The sequence below is a fragment of the Somniosus microcephalus genome, chromosome 18 (genome assembly GCF_052327205.1).
Source record: "Somniosus microcephalus isolate GS21.2 chromosome 18, FLI_Smic_1.0, whole genome shotgun sequence".
Classification (NCBI taxonomy): domain Eukaryota; kingdom Metazoa; phylum Chordata; class Chondrichthyes; order Squaliformes; family Somniosidae; genus Somniosus; species Somniosus microcephalus.
In genome coordinates, this window is record NC_141004.1 from 22243924 (window position 1) to 22263573 (window position 19650).

The 19650-nt window shown below is 46.4% G+C and overlaps 1 protein-coding gene across 4 annotated transcripts; it reads right to left on the bottom strand.

The window, feature by feature from the left end:
- Positions 1-207: 207 nt before the first annotated feature.
- Positions 208-12139, bottom strand: med20 (mediator complex subunit 20). Of its 4 annotated transcripts, none has more exons than XM_086011203.1 (3): positions 11993-12139; positions 6198-6451; positions 208-2257 (listed from the first exon to the last, which is right to left on the bottom strand). In XM_086011203.1, exons 1-3 carry the CDS (start codon positions 12090-12092, stop codon positions 2042-2044), a joined length of 570 nt encoding a protein of 189 aa, XP_085867329.1. In that variant the 5' UTR covers positions 12093-12139; the 3' UTR covers positions 208-2041. The 4 variants fall into 4 exon arrangements, with proteins under 4 accessions (XP_085867329.1, XP_085867330.1, XP_085867331.1 ...); XM_086011204.1 differs by having other exon boundaries at positions 6198-6446; positions 11928-12107; XM_086011205.1 differs by having other exon boundaries at positions 11928-12107.
- Positions 12140-19650: the final 7511 nt, after the last annotated feature.

Consider the following 19650-nt stretch of genomic DNA (forward strand, 5'->3'; position numbering starts at 1 on the left):
ACACAACATGCTGCATAACGCAGTCTGGCTAGCTTTAAACACGGTAATAGGGAGAGCTGTAATGAGTTTTGGAATTAAAGCACGTAAAAAGTCAGCGCAGTGTAAATCAAGTTATCCTCACTTCACCATCGTACCATTATTTTCCCTAACCTTAGGGAATAAATTGCGTTCATCTAAAAGAGAAAAAAGTTCAGTCACCCAACAAGCAAAAAGCTAACCCATCGAATTCTTTTAATCATTTAAAAAAAAACATTTCATTGAACAGATTCGACAGTAGATACAAATGTAGAGGTTTTCAAATACATAACTGAACCAAACTTCAGAACCGGACACGGCACCAGCAGTCCTCTGGTACCTCACACGAGCGACCATTCACGTGTAAATCTGCCAAGCAAGTCTCAGCAGGCTATCTGGTCATATGGACCGTTGCAGTCAGATCTTGCCCGCTCCAGAAGGCCACACACAAGTATCTCCAGCAGGAGTCAATCGTCCGTGATCAGAATGGGAACACTAGCTTCCTTTTTATTTTAGCTGAGCCAGCTAAGATTTTAGCACAAACCCAGATGGGGGAGCTTAGCTACAAGGGCAGGTTGGAGAAGCTGGGTTTGTTTTCATTAGAGCAAAGGAGGTTGAGGGGTGATTTGATAGAGGTGTACAAGATTATGACGGGTTTGGATAGGCTAGACGGGGAAAGGCTGTTCCCACTAGTTAATGGTACAAGGACTAGGGGACACAGATTTAAGGTTTTGGGCAAGAGATACAGGGGGGAACGTGAGGAAAAACTTTTTTACGCAGCGAGTGGTGAGGACCTGGAACTCGCCGCTGACTGAAGTGGTGGAAGCGGAGACACTCAGTGTTTTCACGGGAAGGCTGGATGGGCACTTGAGGGAAATAAACTTGCAGGGCTACGGGGATAGAGCGGGGGAATGGGACTGACTGGATTGCTCTAGAGAGCTGGCACAGACTTGATGGGCCGAATGGCCTCCTTCTGTGCCGTTATGACTCTATGTGAATCGCTAACCTTCCTGGACTGCAAGGCTCACTAAGTGCATTTAGCTAATAAACCATCATACAAAGGACTTGCCAAGACCAAGAGCACCTTTCAGTCCTACTCTAGAGCAAAGCCATTTATTTTCATTGAGCTGGAGCTCTGTGCAGTCCTACAGGAAGACATTGAGGGTTATTTTGTTATAAGAACAGATAATGCTGGAAACACTCAGCAGGTCAGGCAGCATCTGTGGAGAGAGAAACAGAGTTAACGTTTCAGGTCGATGACCTCTCGTCAGAACGTTTCTCTCTCCACAGATGCTGCCTGACCTGCTGAGTATTTCCAGCATTTTCAGTTTTTATTGCAGATTTCCAGCATCCATAGTATTCTGCTTTATTTTATTTTGTTGTTGGGAGCAAGAGAATTTATTCACTACTCTGCACCTTCCGCTGCTGCTTACGGCTTCCATACTACATAAGGTCCACAGCCAGGCAGGAAGTCTGAATTAACCAATCACACATGCCACTTTCAAATTGGCCACTGGACGTGCACGAGAACGGATAGCTCCGCACTCCCTCAGATCTTCCCTGCACCCTAGTGAGCACGTGGCTTCCACTCACTGCTCCTTTCCAGTGGTATCGCTGAAACTTCAAAAACAGTAGGTGCAAACTTGTGTTGGCAGACCTCATCACAACATGCGGTACTTGTTTTTTTAATTGAACGGCGCGGCGCCAAAAAAAAACTCTCCCGTTATACAAGGAATTCAGCGCGAGGAGAGGAATGAAAGTTGGGGAGGAGGATTTTTTAAAAAGCACAGGAAAACTTCACAGATCAGTTCAGGGCAGTAGAGATGGAAAACGAACCATCTTTCTTGACTCCAGATGTTTTATAGCACCTTGAGCAATTCCAAACACATTCCATATTGAAAATGTGTTCTTACTGCGATTCAATCAAATAAGGAGATTTAGATATTTAAAAAATAAAATAAAAACATATAAAATACAAAGTCCATACTGTATATGGCTTGATGCAGATTTTCTACATCGAGGCAGACTATCTTATTCCTGACACGGGGGCTTGTTGCTGTTTCCGAATCTTATTGAACAGCTCCATATACTGAATAGCCGTGTCTGTCGGTGTATAAATCCCGTCGTGTTTTGCCGAGAATACGGAAGGGATCCCAGGCGTATGGCTTCCCATGAAGCTTTGCATGAATTCCATCATGAGATTCCAACAGTCATTGGAGACAATGCAAGGACAGTATTCCACCTAGAATTTGGAAAAACACATACAATATTTATTCTCTTACATAGACCCTATTTAACTGTAAATTATACCTACGGTATGGGTTCTTGATCTTGGTCAGGTCATCACTAGGAGGTGCCAAGTGGAGACCAAAACACGACATCTCACATTGAAAGAAGGGAAAAAAATAGATCAGTGACTTCAACCTAGTTGAAACTAATTGACACATATAAGATTCTGAGGCGGATTGACAGGGTAGATGCCGAGAGGCTGTTTCCCCTGGCTGGAGAGTCTAGAACTAGCAGGCATAGTCTCAGGATAAGGGGTTGGCCATTTAAGACTGAGATGAGGAGGAATTTCTTCACTCAAGAGGGTTGTGAATCTTTGGAATTCCCTACCCCAGAGGGCTGTGGATGCAGAGTCATTGAGTATATTCAAGGCCGAGATCGATAGATCTTTGGACTCTAGGGGAATCAAGGGATATGGAGATCAGGCGGGAAAGTGGAGTTGAGGTCGAAGATCAGCCATGATCTTATTGAATGGTGGAGCAGGCTCGAGGGGCCGTAAAGGATCAATGTATTTTTCACATACCCTCCCTCCACCACCCCCCCCTCCCCGGGATTTCTGGCCATTACGAGGCATCTGCATATGCATCATGTAGCTGTTTCCCACTGCATCTGCGATGCTAAACCCATCTAAAAATCAGGAAAACCAAAACAAACTCCACAGTTTGGGAAGCATGTGAAGGCCTTAGAGAGGATGCAGAAAAGATTTACAAGAATGGTTCCAGGGATGAGGGACTTCGGTTTTGTGGAGAGGCTGGAAAAGCTGGGGTTGTTCTTTTTAGAGCAGAGAAGGTTGAGAGGAGATTTGATCGAGGTGTTCAAAATCATGAGGGGTCTGGACAGAGTAGAGAGAGAGAAACTGTTCCCATTGGCGGAAGGGTCGAGAACCAGAGGACACAGATTTAAGGTGATTGGCAGAAGAACCAAAGGCGACGCAAGGAAAAACTTTTTTACGCAGCGAGTGGTTAGGATCTGGAATGCTCTGCCTGAAAGGGTGGTGGAGGCAGACTCAATCTTATCTTTCAAAAGGGAGTTGGATAAGTATCTGAAAGAAATTTTTTTTGCAGGGCTACGGCGAAAGGGCGGGGGAGTGGGACTAGCTGAGAGTCGGCACGGGCTCGATGGGCCGAATGGCCTTCCTCCATGCTGTAACCATTCTATGATTCTGTAAATCAAGCGTCTTGTATAGCTAGGCCATGTGATTTTTAGACCCAATAATTATCACTCAAAAAAGATGAATTCCAAAATTAGGAGGAAGCTTGATAAAACCCATATACGATGTAATCGGCATACTGCAGTTTGCGCGGGATGCAGGCTACATTCCGAATGGCCCAAGGAGCAATTCATCTTTGCTCATCAATGGGTGGCATTGACATAGGTCGCACCTTCAGCCATGTGTGTCACGGACAGATAACTGAATAATGCTAGATGGGAAGGAGACACTGAGAATGCACTCGGAATGGAAGTCAACTCCTTTTAAGCAAGTATGTAAAGACAGTTATAAGCAATCATTATTTACTTCAAGCATTTAATTTGTTCCTTTCAAAATTCTTTATTCAGAAAATACATTGTTTTATTTTAGGTCGAAAATAAAACAATCAGAAAATTGTTGGTTGCTGAATGCACCTGGTTTTTTTTCCTCTGACCTCTGATTTCAGGGAAAAAAACCTCATCTTGCACTTATGAAAAGGTCCCAAGATACTCCACAAAGTGCAGGGTCAAGAAGATAACGGAGAAAATCTAGGGGAGGTGGCCAAAGATGCACACTTTTAAAAGGAGGTTTTTGAAGGTGTGGAGAAATGTAGCAAAACAAAAAGGGTTAAGGAACTCCAGAGAGCAGGGACAAGATAACTGGAGACTCTGCCATCAAAGGTGGGAGGGGAAGGGCAGAGACTGCAAAACAGATGGTGTGTGACTTGGAGGGGAACTTGGAGGTGGTGGTGTTCCCGTGCTCCTGCTGCCCTTGTCCTTCTAGGGGGTAGAGGTCGCGGGTTTGGGAGGTGCTGCCAAAGAAGCCTTGGCGAGTTGCTGCAGTGCATCTTGTAGATGGTAAACACTGCAGCCACGGTACGCTGGTGGTGGAGGGAGTGAATGTTTACGGTGGTGGATGGGGTGCCAATAAAGCTGGCTGCTTTGTTCTGGATGGTGTCGAGCTCCTTCAGTGTTGTTGGAGCTGCACTCATCCAAGCAAATAAATATATCAGAGACTAGCTTTACAGAAAATGTACTTGTGTTACTGCCTCACTCACATTGTAACTGTTGACGGTCTGCTTTATTTTACATAAACCACAAGTCTCCAAACCTGTATCCTTCCCCTTTTATAGCTACACAACCATCTTTGATAATGTACAATGCATGGATCTTTCACCGTGTTTAATTTGGTCCGTTCACAGCTTACAAACCAAAAATCAGACTAAATTAATACAGTTACAATTATAACTGGAACAAAGTGCAGTGCAGAGTAGCTGAACAGCCATTAAAGTGAGGCGTGCAGTGTTCATTGTTCACTTGTAGTGAAACAAAGACCAAAAACAGAAAATGCTGGAAACCGTCAGCAGGTCAGGCAGCATCTGTGAAGAGATGAAGCTCAGGCTAACGTTACCCTACCTTCCTTTAGGTGTATAACATTATGAGGGGCCTAGATAGAGTGGATAGGAAGGACCTATTTCCCTTAGCAGAGGGGTCAATAATCAGGGGGCATAGGTTTAAAGTAATTGGCAGAAGGAGTAAAGGGGAGTTGAGGGGACATTTTTCCACCCAGAGGGTGGTGGGGGTCTGGAACTCGCCGCCTGAAAGGCTGGTAGAGGCAGAAACCTTCATTGCATTTAAAAAGTACTTGGATAGGCACTTGAAGTGCCGTAATCTACAGAGCTACGGACCAAGAGCTGGAAAGTGGGATTAAGCTGGAGAGCTCTTTTCTGGCCGCTAGACATGATGGGCCGAATGGCCTCCTCTGTGCCGTAAATTTCAATGATTCTGTGATTCCTCTCCCCACACATGCTGCCTAAGCTGCTGAGTGTTTCCAGTATTTCCCATTTGTAATGATATATGGAACATGCTCGAGGAAGAAATCAATGGGAACGTTTGCTAGCACTCACAGCTGTACTAGTCCGTAGAATTATTTAAGAATAATTTTTTTTTAAAACAGGCTTCATAAAGTCTCTCGGATCCTCAATGGATAAAAGTCTACTGTTTTATTATACTGAGACAGGAAAAATGACAGGGCTGATCACTGTTCTGTACTGAATGAGCCAGTCACAATTGGACTGGTGGATAATTGGCTTCGGAGCTTTGGGCTTAGAAGGGGCAAAATAAAAAGCACACCAGGGTTCTCCTTTCTGACCACGATCTAAGAAAGTCACGGACGTTGGGCGAGGAGAGGACCATAATCAGCCGTGATGCCACCCACAAGCAAGCTTCATTGTCCAGACTCTACTTGGACAAGCTACTGGTGGGGTTGGCAATGTCCATGTGAAAAAAATAACCGGCGAGGGAGAGAAAACCTGGGGCGATCACTCAGGAATTTCCACAAGCCAGAGCTTGAAACTTTCGGCTTGGAGACCACAGTTCAAAATCAAATTCTTATCTTGTCGTTCACCATCCAGGTTTCCCCCAGAGAGAAGGATTTGCTAGTCTAGGTAGAGGAGAGCTGCACATCTCCTAGCATTTGTTTTGACATTTCGTAGCTTTCATTCTACCAACCCACTTGACATGGAAAGATAGAATGGATTCTGGAGGAGAGAATGGGAGCATTTTTCTCCCCCTTTATTACCCCAGAAGTGTAAATTTAAAATAAATGTTATGCTAAAGGACCCTGTAGAAACAGTGCCACAAAAAACGTAAAAAGGGTGAAGATCAAGGATCCACAAGCTGAAATCAAGACTAAACAATGAACGTACCTCAACAGATATGCCACGTACACTGGGTCCCATGGTGACTGTCCCAACCTTTACTAGGAAGTCAGCGTACTGGTAGCGAGGTCCTCGGCTTTCTATCTTGTTACTCTTTGCATTCTGGAAAAACCCCTTCAGTTTGATCATGAGCGTGTCAAAGTTTGTGTCTGCCACCAGGCAGGGGCCATTTTCAAAAAGTGCAAAGCAGCTGAGAGGATATTCCGTGTTGTGCATAACGTACATGAACTTTGCCGGCTGCCCTAATGAAAAATAGGACGGATCTCATTAGAACTAATGAGCACCAGGCTCACGAAGAGATTGGAGCCCTCTTTGTACTTCCAGCCCCAGAGGTCACGTTCAGTTCAGGCTGGGTGCTACAGCTGTCTAACAAAGATGCAGTAAATTACCCACCCCACACACACACACACACACACACACACTATTTATATTTCTAACTTCGCTCAGCTGGAGATTTACATCAGTTATTAATTGACCCGCTTTCTCCCCCACAGCCGCCTCCCCCCACAACCTTTCCTCTTTTGAAGGCACTCATTCATGCTGGCTTAAAATTCCATGGGCATTGATCACCTGCTGGTACTTCACATGTGCAGCTAGGCAGTACGAGCTGGTAGGCTATTCAACCATGGAAGATATCACACCCAAGCACGACCCTGTCCTCACTCTACACTTTCCAACAAAAGTCAATAGATAGCAAACGGAAATCAGAATTCGGGCTGCGTCAGCCGTGGCTCAGTGGGTAGCACTCTCGCCTCCGAGTCGGAAGGTTGTGGGTTCGAGTCCCACTCCAGGGACTTGAGCTCAAAATTCCAGGCTGACACTCCAGGGCAGTGCTGAGGGAGTGCTGCACTGTCGGAGGTGCCGTCTTTCAGACGAGACGTTAAACCGAGGCCCCGTCTGCTCTCTCATGTGGACGTAAAAGATCTCATGGCACTATTCTGCAAATCCATTGGCAGGATAGGCGCACCAACGTCAGTGTTCTTGCTCAGGCCAACATCCCCCAGCATCGAAGCTTTGACCACACTCAATCAGCTCCGATGGACGGGTCACATTGTCCGCATGCCCGATACGAGACTCCCAAAACAAGCGCTCTACTCAGAGCTCCGGCACGGCAAGAGAGCCCCAGGTGGGCAGAGGAAACACTTCAAGGACACCCTCAAAGCCTCCTTGAAAAAGTGTAACATCCCCACCGACACCTGGGAATCCCTGGCCTAAGACCGCACAAAGTGGAGGAGAAGCATCCGGGAAGGCGCCGAACGCCTCGACTCTCTTCGCCAGAAGCCAAGCACAGGCAGCGCAAGGAGCGCACATCAACCCAAGCACCCCACCCACCCGCCCCTTCAACCACCGTCTGCCCCACCTGTGACAGAGGCTGTAGGTCCCGCATTGGACTCATCAGTCACCTGCGAGCTCATTTTTAATGTGGAAGCAAGTCATCCTCGGTTCCGAGGGACTGCCCAAGAAGAAGAGAAGACTATTCTGAAGGGCAGGGGGTTCTCCCTGGTGTCCGGGCCAATATTTATCACTTCAACCAACATCACTAAAACAGATTATCACATTGCTGTTTGTGGGAGCTTGCTGTGCGCAAATTGCCTGCTGTGTTTCCCACATTACAACAGTGACTACACTTCAAAAGCACTTCATTGTCTATAAAGCGCTTTGGGATGTCCCGAGTGCAAGTGCCAGCTGGGTTTTTTTCTTTCTGATTTCCCCTCCCTAGCCCAGGGGCACTGAAGTCAAATGCAGAGGAACCCCCTCCCCCAATATCTCTGGCTGAGATTCACTTTAAGAAAAATAAAATTGTACGAGAATACAGTGGACTGGAAACACTCAGGCAAGACAAAACTGTACGATAGCAAAATACTGCAGATGCTGGAAATCCGAAATTTCAGATCATAACCTCGGCCCCTATTACATTTTTACTTATATATATATTTTTTTTTTCCACCCCTTTGTTTTGGGTCTTCCATTCCCCCCCCCCCCCTTTCCTTTTTTTTCTCTCTCCCACTTGGCAGCTGTCTCTCATCCTGCCAGTACACTTCACACCTAATCTGAGCCGTCTTTTGTCTCCTCTGTCCTATCACCATCTCGTCTGGTTTTGAATACCTTTTAATGTCTCTTTACTTCTTTTGTTCTATCGCAGCCCTGCCTTCGATCTATTTTATTTCCTTTCCAGTTTTGAAAAAGGGTTTCGACCCGAAACGTCGACTTTTAATTTCTCTCCACGGATGTTGCCTGGCCTGCTGAGTTTTTCCAGCATTTTCTGTTGTTATTTAAGACAAAACTGTAGCAAGACTTGCAGAAAATATTTCACAGCTGTTTTTAGATCGAATACACATTAAATGTATTGAAATTCTGTGACAATCACCTGAAGTATTTGTCCTCGTGTGAAAGTCTTACATTCTAAGACTTAAAGAGACTGCATGTCCAAACATCAATGGCAACAGCATTCAAAGACCAAGTTCTACTGCATTCCACTCAAGGCATCAGAAGCATGACTGAATGTTCATGGCAGCTTTTTAAATAATTCGATCCTCTGATCCCCCCCTCGGGCTCGGACTCGGACTCATGCTACACCTACACACACCCTCCAGCATCTCAGTCAAACAGTTAATCTTCATGTAGGAGCATAGAGAATCGATAGATTTTTGGCTATTAATTGAATCAAGGGCTGTGGGGGTAGTGCAGGAAGGTGGAGTTGAGGTAGAAGATCAGCCATGATCTTATTGAATGGCGGAGCAGGCTCGAAGGGCTGAATGGCCTACTCCTATTTCTTATGTTCTAATGTTCTTATAGACTGGGAGTGCAGCAATTCATCCATAGGGGACATCACAGAATCACAGAAACCCCACAGTGCAGATAGAGGCCATTTCGGCCCATCGAGCCTGCACCGACACATATCCCACCCGATCTCCGTAACCCCTACACCAACACATATCCCACCCTATCCCTGTAACCCCACGTATTTAATCCCCCTAACACTAAGGGTCAATTTATCATAGCCAATCATCCTAACCCGCACATCTTTGGACTGTGGGAGGAAACCGGAGCACCCGGAGGAAACCCACGCAAACACAGGGAGAATGTGCAAACTCCACACAGACAGTCACCCGAGGCCGGATTCGAACCCGGGTCCCTGGCGGTGAGGCAACAGTGCTAACCACTATGCCACCGTGCTGAACATCATGTGGTCTGCATTTGATGTACACATACACATGCTTTCCAGCAGGGCAGTGATTGGGAGTGGGGATTGAGGTTGACTGTCTCCCTCTCCATAGCTAGGGGTGTTGGTGCCCCCATTAGGAACAGGAGTAGGCCATTCAACCCCTCGAGCCTGTTCCACCACTCAATTAGATCATGGCTGATCTGTATCTTCACTCCATCTACCCGCCTTGGTTCCATAACCCTTAATTCCCTTGCCGAACAAAAATCTACCAGTCAGTTTTAAAATTTTCAATTGACTCCCAGCCTCAACCGCTTTTTTGGGAGGGAAAGTTCCAGATTGCCGCTACCCTTTGTGTGAAGAGGTGCTTCCTAACACCACCCCTGAACGGCCTAGTTCTAATTTTAAGGTTATGCCCCCAGTTGCTCTGGACTCCCCCACCAGAGCAAATCGTTTCTCTCTATCAACCCGATCAACTCCTTTAATCATCTTAAACACTTCAATTCGATCACCCCTTAATCTTCTATACTCGAGGGAATACAAGCCTAGTCTATGCAACCTGTCCTCATAATTTAACCCTTTCTAGCCCCGGTGAATCTGCGCTGCACCCCCGCCAAGGCCAATACAACCTTCCGGAGGTGCAGTGCCCAGAACTAAATGCAGTACACTAAATGGGGTCTAATCAGAGCTTTATATAACTGGAATGCAACTTCCACCCCATTGTATTCCAGCCCCTTGAGATAAAGGCCAACATTCCACTAGCATTTTAAATTATTTTTATTGCCCGGCTAACGGAGATCAGCTACCCCGTCACAAAACAAAGGATTGAGATTTTGTTCAACTGAATTTTTATACAGGCAGAACTAAAGTTCCTGGGTCTGTACCATGGTGTAAAAGAAAGGGCAGTTCAACTGTTGGGTTTTATGGGAAGACAGTAAAATTATTAGTTTATCACAATGTAAAACTGAATCAATTGAATGTTGGAAGAGTTACAGCTGGAGATTTTACTAATTGGCAACAATTTTTCTCTTGCACTGTTAACAGTTGTTTCTGGTTGTGCGAGATTTTATTTATTTATTCAAGGGTGATCTATTCCCTTTCAGGCCACTGTCGAGGAGGTCGCTGTGTTTGGGGGGAGACAAGCTTTCACAGCTGTCAAACAATCTGAGTTCAAGATGTGCACTAATGTTCCCCCTCACAGCGGGTAACTGGCTGCCTGTCGACCATTTGATGCTTGCTATCAGTAATAACGTGAAGATTGAAAATTCAGCAGCTCGAGGGGACAAGAACAAAACCTGCATCCCATCACATACAAAAGTGTTCCGACTCTTTACTGTGACTCAGGGAGAGAGGATTGAATGCTCAAAAAGTTGTAATGAACAATCAGATGTGCTGTCACCAATAAAAAAAATGTTGATTATGACTACTTAAACTTCAATTTGCCAAGATATTTTTGGGGGAGTCTTGGTAATTCTAACCCATTACAGAGATTTTGGAGTCTGGTTCCTCATTTTCTGTCTACATTACTGCCTCAGTGGGTTCCAAGGCAAAACAAAAGTCAGAGAAGCCAAACCATATCTTTGGTAGGCAATAGGTTATGATCTTCACACTGAATTGTGTAATGCAGTTTGTCAAAATTGGACACAAGCTCCCCTCGATGGCAGTGGGTGGGCTACAACGGGCGTCGGTGCTTCTGAGCTGGGGCTGGGGTAGGGGGGGAATCCGGCAAAGGTTCCGGCTCTTGATCACATCTCGTTTGCGCTGGAACAGGATTGTTAAATTGAAAATTATTCTTTCTCTTTTCACCCTCCCCTATTCTCCTGAAAGCAACGGCATCTTTAGGGTAGAGTTCTACAGTTGGCAATTTCACGCTGGTACCTGAACAAGTGGCCATTGTTTATCTGCAAGGCTCGACAGTGAATGTCAGTGGGCTATTCGGCTAAAGCAGCAGCACAACCAAGCCAAGCTCTGCCATCACCCGACACCCACACAAGTGCCCTTCCAGCAGGCGTCACGGGATAGCAATAAGGAGTGGGGCGCTGTGTTGTTTCCCCCTCCCTGACTCCAGGACACGAAGGGCAAGTGTAACGGCCCCAAACATTGCCCCAGTACAGATCAACTAACTTAGTAGAGGCTGGAGGTCAAAGCTGGGACCTTTGCTGGCTTGTGTTTCAACTACTTACACCTTGAACTACTGGGGGGGAAACCCTGTAAAACGATTCTTAGGAACAACGTTCCCTCTAAGCTGCGTATCTATGCAGCTGTCTGCCGGTCCCGTACAGCGCGGGACCGGCTTTCTCCATGTTAAATATCACATGCATGAAACTGTGATATGGGCCGCATGGCCCCTTAAAGGGCCCACGCACGCAAAAAAAATTAGGGGAAAAATTGCTTAGGAATCACTCCATTTATTTAAAAATAAAAAAATTACGTATTTAAAAAAAAAAACTGTTACCTATTATATGTATCAAGTTTAAAGAGAGTAGTGAGTGAAATACAGAAATGCACATATTTATCTCTTTCTATTTTAAGTTTGTGAAGGAATGATCACAAACCATTATGAAGATGGACAGCTGTGACAGGGCAGGGCTCCTGGATCTTCAGTGTTTGTGATCGTTACCTGGGATTGTCACAGTCGGTCCTGCGTGATAGGTTTCACAGTCCACACAGAACGTTCCCTGCTTAACAGCACCCAATATTTCCAGTTTTTTTGTGAGCATCTCCACCGCTTGCTGGGCGCTCTTCCCCTCAACTGCTGGTATCTGGGAAACACTACGAAAGAGAAATCAGCAGATTAGCAAAACTCAGCACAGATTCAAGTCGCGGCATTTGGGAGGGAGCTATGAATTCGGCATTTCCTTTCTATTGTCTCCCTTCTCCTGAAGATTCTGATTCCCGTTGGGGTACAGATGCACAGTGCTCTGGCACCCGGCCCAAAGGGCTAATTTCCCCCCCCGCCCCAACCTGTTGGCAGGCTATTCAACCTTAGGGTGCATCATAGCCTTGCCTGATCGGTTTAAAGCAAGGATCACATTTCTCTGATCGGCTCAAATAAGGAAGCTAACTGTTCCAATTCCCTGATATACAGAATTCGAAAGATCCGACAGAAAAGCAACCAACTCAAACGCTGCAATTAATAACATTGCTTAATTTTTTCCAAAGTGGTTCCACTTTCCTTACGGACCCAACGTAGCCAAAGAACATTTACCCACAGCTAGCCAAGACAGACACTGCAACCAACTGAAGAACAGAAATTTCCCACTTCCAGCACACAACCCTCACCTTGATTAGCATAAAGCTCACAAAACATTAAAGCCGGCAGTTGACCAACATTCATCTACAAACACTTACCAAATCCTGGATACGAAATAGGCTAAGTGACAGGAAACAGAGAGTAGTGGTGAACGGTTGTTTTTCGGACTGGAGGAAGGTACACAGTGGTGTTCCCCAGGGGTCGGTACTAGGACCACTGCTTTTCTTGATCTATATTAATGACTCGGATGTGGGTGTACAGGGCACAATTTCAAAATTTGCAGATGACACAAAACTTGGAAGTATAGTGAACAGTGAGGGGGATAGTGATAGACTTCAAGAAGAGATAGACAGGCTGGTGGAATGGGCGGACACGTGGCAGATGAGAAATTTAACGCAGAAAAGTGCGAAATTATACATTTTGGTAGGAAGAACAAGGAGAGGCAATATAAACTAAAGGGTACAATCCTAAAGGGGGTGCATGAACCAAGAGACCTGGGGGTATATGTGCACAAATCGTTGAAGGTAGCAGGGCAGGTTGGGAAAGTGGTTAAAGAAGCACACGGGATCCTGGGCTTCATAAATAGAGGCATAGAGTACAAAAGGACGTTATGATGAACCTTTATAAAACACTGGTCTGACCTCAACTGGTCCAACTCGGTCCAAATCTGGGCACCACACTTTAGGAAGGATGTGAAGGCCTTAGAGGGGGTGCAGAAAAGATTTACAAGAATGGTTCCAGGGATGAGGGACTTCAGTTACGTGGATAGACTGGAGAAGCTGGGGTTGTTCTCCTTAGAGCAGAGAAGGTTGAGAGGGGATTTGATAGAGATATTCAAAATCATGAGCGGTCTGAACAGAGTAGATAGAGAGACACTGTTCCCATTGGCAGAAGGGTCGAGAATCAGAGGACACAGATTCAAGGTGATTGGCAAAAGAACCAAAGGCGACATAAGGAAAAACTTTTTTACGCAGTGAGTGGTAAGGATCTGGAATGCAATGCCTGAAAGGGTGGTGGAGGCAGACTCAATCGTGGCTTTCAAAAGGGAATTGGATAAGTACCTGAAGGAAAATAAATTGCAGGGCTACGGGGAAAGGGCGGGGGAGTGGGACTAGCTGGAGTGCTCTTGCAGAGAGCCAGCACGGGCTCGACGGGCCTCCTTCTGTGCTGTAACCATTCTATGATACTATGCTTCCTTTGTTCGCTACCAAAAGTATTAACTAAAGTTAGAAATGAAGACTAGCTGAAAGGTGGGAGACACAATCCACTGGAGTACAAGTAGGCTGCACTGTTAACAGTCTTTACAATTTCTCACACTACCGACTTATCAAACCGACTTGCGCTGTGTTGGGGGAACATTCACTGGAAGCTACCGACGTCTCCACCAGGGTTGAGGGGAGAAAAAATATGTAGGTCTTCCCCTCCAGGCCATTCCTGCACATCTCCCAACAGCAAGCCCATCCGAACTCATCGATCCTGATAGAATCTACAATCCCCGACCACAGCACCCAGCTCGCTCTTAAATGTTTCCAGGGCTTCTACATGAGCTACCCGACCCAGAAGTCCATCCCAAGTCTTGATCACTCTTTGTGTGAAGAATGTAAGAAGAGGAGTTACATTGACTGTGGAGACAATTTTTGAAATACTAGTCGATTTTTATAATTTAACCAGTCTCGCTTTCCGTTGTCTGAGCTGAAGTGACAGACACATCAGCGTTTAAAAAAAAAATGCCCTCGGGAATGCCGGCGAAGCCGCATTTATTGCCCATCCCCAGTACTCCAAAGATGGTGCTGCTTTCTTGCTTCATATTGGTTGCTAGGCCACTTCAACAACAACAACTACTTGCATTTATACCGCGCCTTTAACATAGTAAAACGTCCCACGGCACTTCACAGGAGCGTTGTAAAATAAAATCTGACACCGAGCCACGTAAGTAGATATTAGGACTGATGACCAAAAGATTGGTCAAAGCAGTAGGTTTTAAGGAGCATCTTAAAGGAGGAGAGGCGGAGAGGCTTAGGGAGGGAATTCCAGAGCTTAGGGCCTTGGCAGCTGAAGGCACGGCCACCAATGGTTGAGCGACTAAAATCAGGGATGCTCAAGGGGCCAGAGTTAGAGGAGCGCAGGTATCTCGGGGGGGGGGGGGGGGGGGGGGTTTGTGGGGCTGGAGGAGATTACAGAGATAGGGAGGGGCGAGGCCATGGAGGAATTTGAACACAAGAATGAAAATGTTAAAATCGAGGCGTTATTAGCAGCATTAGGAGTCCATCGCATCATGTGGGACTGGGGTCACACATAGGGTGAGCAGGCTGCCTTCCCCGAAGGATGCGGGGTTTTTAAATGACAACCCTGCAGCTTTCACAGTGGTTTTTTTCCCCCCACCCCTGGTGCTAGTCCACAAACTCTATTTTGCCATTTGTCATGGTGGGATTTGAATGCCTGACCTCTGGGTTGCCAGCCCAGTACCATAACAACCATCATACCCAGTTATAACAATTGTTGTACTGATTAGGAATTAGGTCTGAATCTCGCGCAGCCAAACAGTACAGCGAACGGCCAGCTCACAAGTTGCTGCCACTGCTCCCCGCCAGCAGGCCGTCGGATACACGGCTCTCCCTCCACATACACACCGACCGCCAGCATCTCAACCACACGGGCCAGTATTCGAGAAGAAAAAAAATCACCAGATTTGTGGCCATTGGTACAAACCAGGTCAGTTGGAAGGCAGGTAATGAGGACTGTCTGATCCAATCAGGTCAATTAGAGCGCAGGAACAGAATCTGACAGAACCAATCAGATCGGGTGGAGGATGAAGCTGGAACCTGTCTGAATCAAGATATCATTTTCTGCGACTGCAAGCACTTGAGGTGGAAAATTTTGCAAGAGGAATGGATGGTTTTGAAAAGCCATTAGTGCATTGATTCCCAAAGAAATTTATAGGTAGTAACAACCAATAAATTTCAGGTTTTAAAATCTTTTCCTTTCCTTGAAAAGTAATTTTCTCCAGTATGGCCGTTCTCTTATGCGAAGGTATCATTACCTCCAAGACTCGCTACGTTACAGCTTATGGAATCATAGAATCTCAGAAATTTACAGCACAGAAGGAGGCCATTCGGCCCATCGTGTCTGCACCAGCCGAAAGAGCAATCCCACTTTCCAGCTCTTGGTCCGTAGCCCTGTAGGTTACGGCACTTCAAGTGCATATCCAAGTACTTTTTAAATGCAATGAGGGTTCCTGTCTCTACCACCATGAGCTCCAGACCCCCACCACCCTGTGGGTGAAAATTTTTCTCCTCAACTCCCCTCTAATCCTTCCACCAATTACTTTAAATCTATGAGTCACAGAGTCATACAGCACAGAAAGAGGCCCTTCGGCCCATCGTGTCCGCGCTGGCCATCAAGCCCTGTCTATTCTAATCCCATTTTCCAGCACTTGGTCCGTAGCCTTGTATGCTATGGCGTTTCAAGTGCTCATCTAAATGCTTCTTGAATGTTGTGAGTGTTCCTGCCTCTACCACCCTTTCAGGCAGCCTCTGGGTGAAAAACTTTTTCCTCAAATCCCCTCTAAACCTCCTGCCCCTTACCTTGAATCTATGCCCCCTGGTTATTGACCCCTCTACTAAGGGGAAAAGTTCCTTTCTATCTACCCTATCTGTGCCCCTCATAATTTTGTACACCTCAATCAGGTCCCCCCTCAGCCTCCTCTGTTCCAAAGAAAACAACCCTCTCTTTTAAGAAGCGAGGTGTTCCTTGGCAGGAGTGCTTTAACTGACTTTATCTGAATATTCCAGTCACTGCACTCGCAGAATAAATCAGAAACAAACCAAGGATTGGTGTTGGGGTGATCCAAAAACAACCACACGGAGATTGGCATATTAGGATGGTACTTGCGTACGACTAGTGCAATGAGCGATGCAGACTGGTGACAAGTATCAGCAGCTACTTCTGTATTTTTTGAAAGCTTTTAAGTTTTTGAAAGTTATTTTTAGTTTCTTTGCACTGTTAGAACAAGAGGAGATCAGTTCATACTGTGCAGTAACCATGACGAAGAGAGCCTGAGCCATCTATGTCAGTGCACTGACATTCACTAGAGGGAACAAAACTGTATAACAGCGTGCAAATCCGTGACTGAAAGCAGTCAGATCCAAAATCCAGATCCTGTGCCTGCTCTTGCAAATGATATACCTTTGCGCACTAGTTTAAAATATGCATTACAGTTTTTAAAAAATACAATTGTATTGATTTTTATTCCCAGTACAAGAAAATGAACCGTCAAAAGAACCATCTAGGCCAGAAATTACAGCTAGCAATTAACGCTCCCGTGAAGCGCCCTGGGACGTTTTACTACATTAAAGGCGATATACATGTTTATTTCAAATGAGTGAATACCTCCTTTAAAATAGGAGACAGTCAAAGCCATTAATCCATTATCAGTGCCGGTAAGGTCTAGCCTCATGCTTTAAGGTTTTCAAATATTAAATGCTTGAATTAGACAGCAGTTTGAACAGTAACCAACAGAGGAAGTGCCCGTGAACCCTCAAAGAAAGAAAGACATGCATTTATATCGCGCCTTTCACGACCACCGGACGTCCCAAAGCGCTTTACAGCTAACGAAGTATTTTCTGAATTGTAGTCACTGTTATAATGTAGGAAACGCAGCAGCCAATCTGTGCACAGCAAGCTCCCACAAACAGCAATGTGATAATGACCAGATAAACTTGTTTTTTTAAGCGATGTTGATTGTGGGATAAATATTGGCCAGGACACTGGGGATAACTCTCCTACTCTTCTTCAAAATAGAGCCATGGGATCATTTACGTCCACCTGAGAGAGCAGGTTTAATGTCTCATCTGAAAGATGACACCTCCGACAGTGCAGCACTCCCTCGGCACTGGAGTTTTATGCTCAAGTCCCCGGAGTGGGACTTGAACCCACAACCTTCTGACTCAGAGGCGAGGGTGCTGCCCACTGAGCCACCCTGACACACCTAGTCAGACCTTGATTCTAAAGTTTTTATTTTCAAGAGATTGACACCCTTATTCCTCCCAAAGCAGCTTCAGAAAAAAAATAACATTAATTTAAAATAGTTAAAAATCAGCAGAATCTTAATCCCCAACGTGCCTTGAGATTAGGGCTGCCAACTCTGCAGGATTGTCCTGGAGTCTCTAGGAACTAAAGGTTAATCTCTTGGACACTGCAAGCAAAACCCAGGTGAAAAATCATCGACACATCAAAAAAACATTATATATTGTTTTCATTTCCTTTGAGTACTTTCATTTATTAGTTGTAAAAATAATGGCGCTGGGAGAATTGGCTGTTTGACTGACAGTCATGAATCATCCAATCGAGTAACAAGGAGTCTGTTCACGGTACACTTGGTGCTGGGCGACCAATGGCGGGAGTGTGGGGGCGGGACAGTTGGAGGTTAGACCAATGGCGGGAGTGTGGGGGCGGGACAGTTGGAGGTTAGACCAATGGCGGGAGTGTGGGGGCGGGACAGTTGGAGGTTAGACCAATGGCGGGTGTGCGGGGGCGGGACAGTTGGAGGTTAGACCAAGGGCGGGAGTGTGGGGCGGGACAGTTGGAGGTTAGACCAATGGCGGGAGTGTGGGGCGGGACAGTTGGAGGTTAGACCAATGGCGGGAGTGTGGGGGGGGACAGTTGGAGGTTAGACCAATGGCAGGAGTGTGGGGGCGGGGCAGTTGGAGGTTAGACCAATGGCAGGAGTGTGGGGGGGCGGGGCAGTTGGAGGTTAGACCAATGGCGGGAGTGTGGGGGCGGGACAGTTGGAGGTTAGACCAATGGCGGGAGTGTGGGGGCGGGACAGTTGGAAGTTAGACCAATAGCAGGCGTGTGGGGGGCGGGACAGTTGGAGGTTAGACCAATGGCAGGAGCGTGGGGGCGGGACAGTTGGAGGTTAGACCAATGGCGGGTGTGCGGGGGCGGGACAGTTGGAGGTTAGACCAATGGCAGGAGTGTGGGGGCGGGGCAGTTGGAGGTTAGACCAATGGCAGGAGTGTGGGGGCGGGACAGTTGGAGGTTAGACCAATGGCAGGAGTGTGGGGGGGGGCGGGACAGTTGGAGGTTAGACCAATGGCGGGAGTGTGGGGGCGGGACAGTTGGAAGTTAGACCAATAGCAGGCGTGTGGGGGCGGGACAGTTGGAGGCGAGAGTGTAAGGGAGCCAAGGGTTATGGGGAGCGGGCAGGGAAGTGGAGTTGAGGCCAAGATCAGAGCAGCGATGATCTTATTGAATGGCGGAGCAGGCTCGAGGAGCCGAATGGCCTACTCCTGCTCCTATGTCTTATGTAGGTCATGTGATGAAACCTCCAGGTTTACATCCAACCAGAGTTGGCAGCCCTACTTGGGATCCATGAGAGGGGAAAATGCAATCGCTTTCTCTTGGGAATGTAGAATGCTGTGCTGGTTGGGATCATTGTAGGCATGTGTTAGTTTGTGAACTGAAACCTTTTGCATGATGGAACTACGTTAGAATTCGCAATGAGAGGACGTGGACCCTGCAATACATTACATTATGTTTTTAAAATGTCCAACCCTTCAAGGATCATTTTTGGCTTGAAAGAGAGATTTACAATCTGCTCCTAAGTGCACAAAATACAAAGTTTTCTGGAGAGCATGCCCCCAAACCTTGCGAGGAAATAAGGGTCATGCCATCAGCACTCAGCGGCCTTATAGCTTTTTCTGCTACTAACTCCATATCAGATTTCACGAAATTCAAACGTTGGCTATACTTGCAGCTGAAGTTATGATATTGCAGTGAGACACCGGCTTCTCAGTGCAACTCCTTGTTTCCAAATGTCCAAGACCTGTATTCAGGGCTGTTCGTCCAAGAGATCCCCGCCACAAACTCCGTTCCCTAGCCACTGACTCCATCCCTCTCCATAACATCTGAGGCTGAAGCAGATTGTTCGCAACCTTGGTGTCATATTTGACCCTGAGATGAGCTTCTGACCACACATCCGCGCCATCACTAAGATCACTTATTTCCACTGCTGGAACATTGCG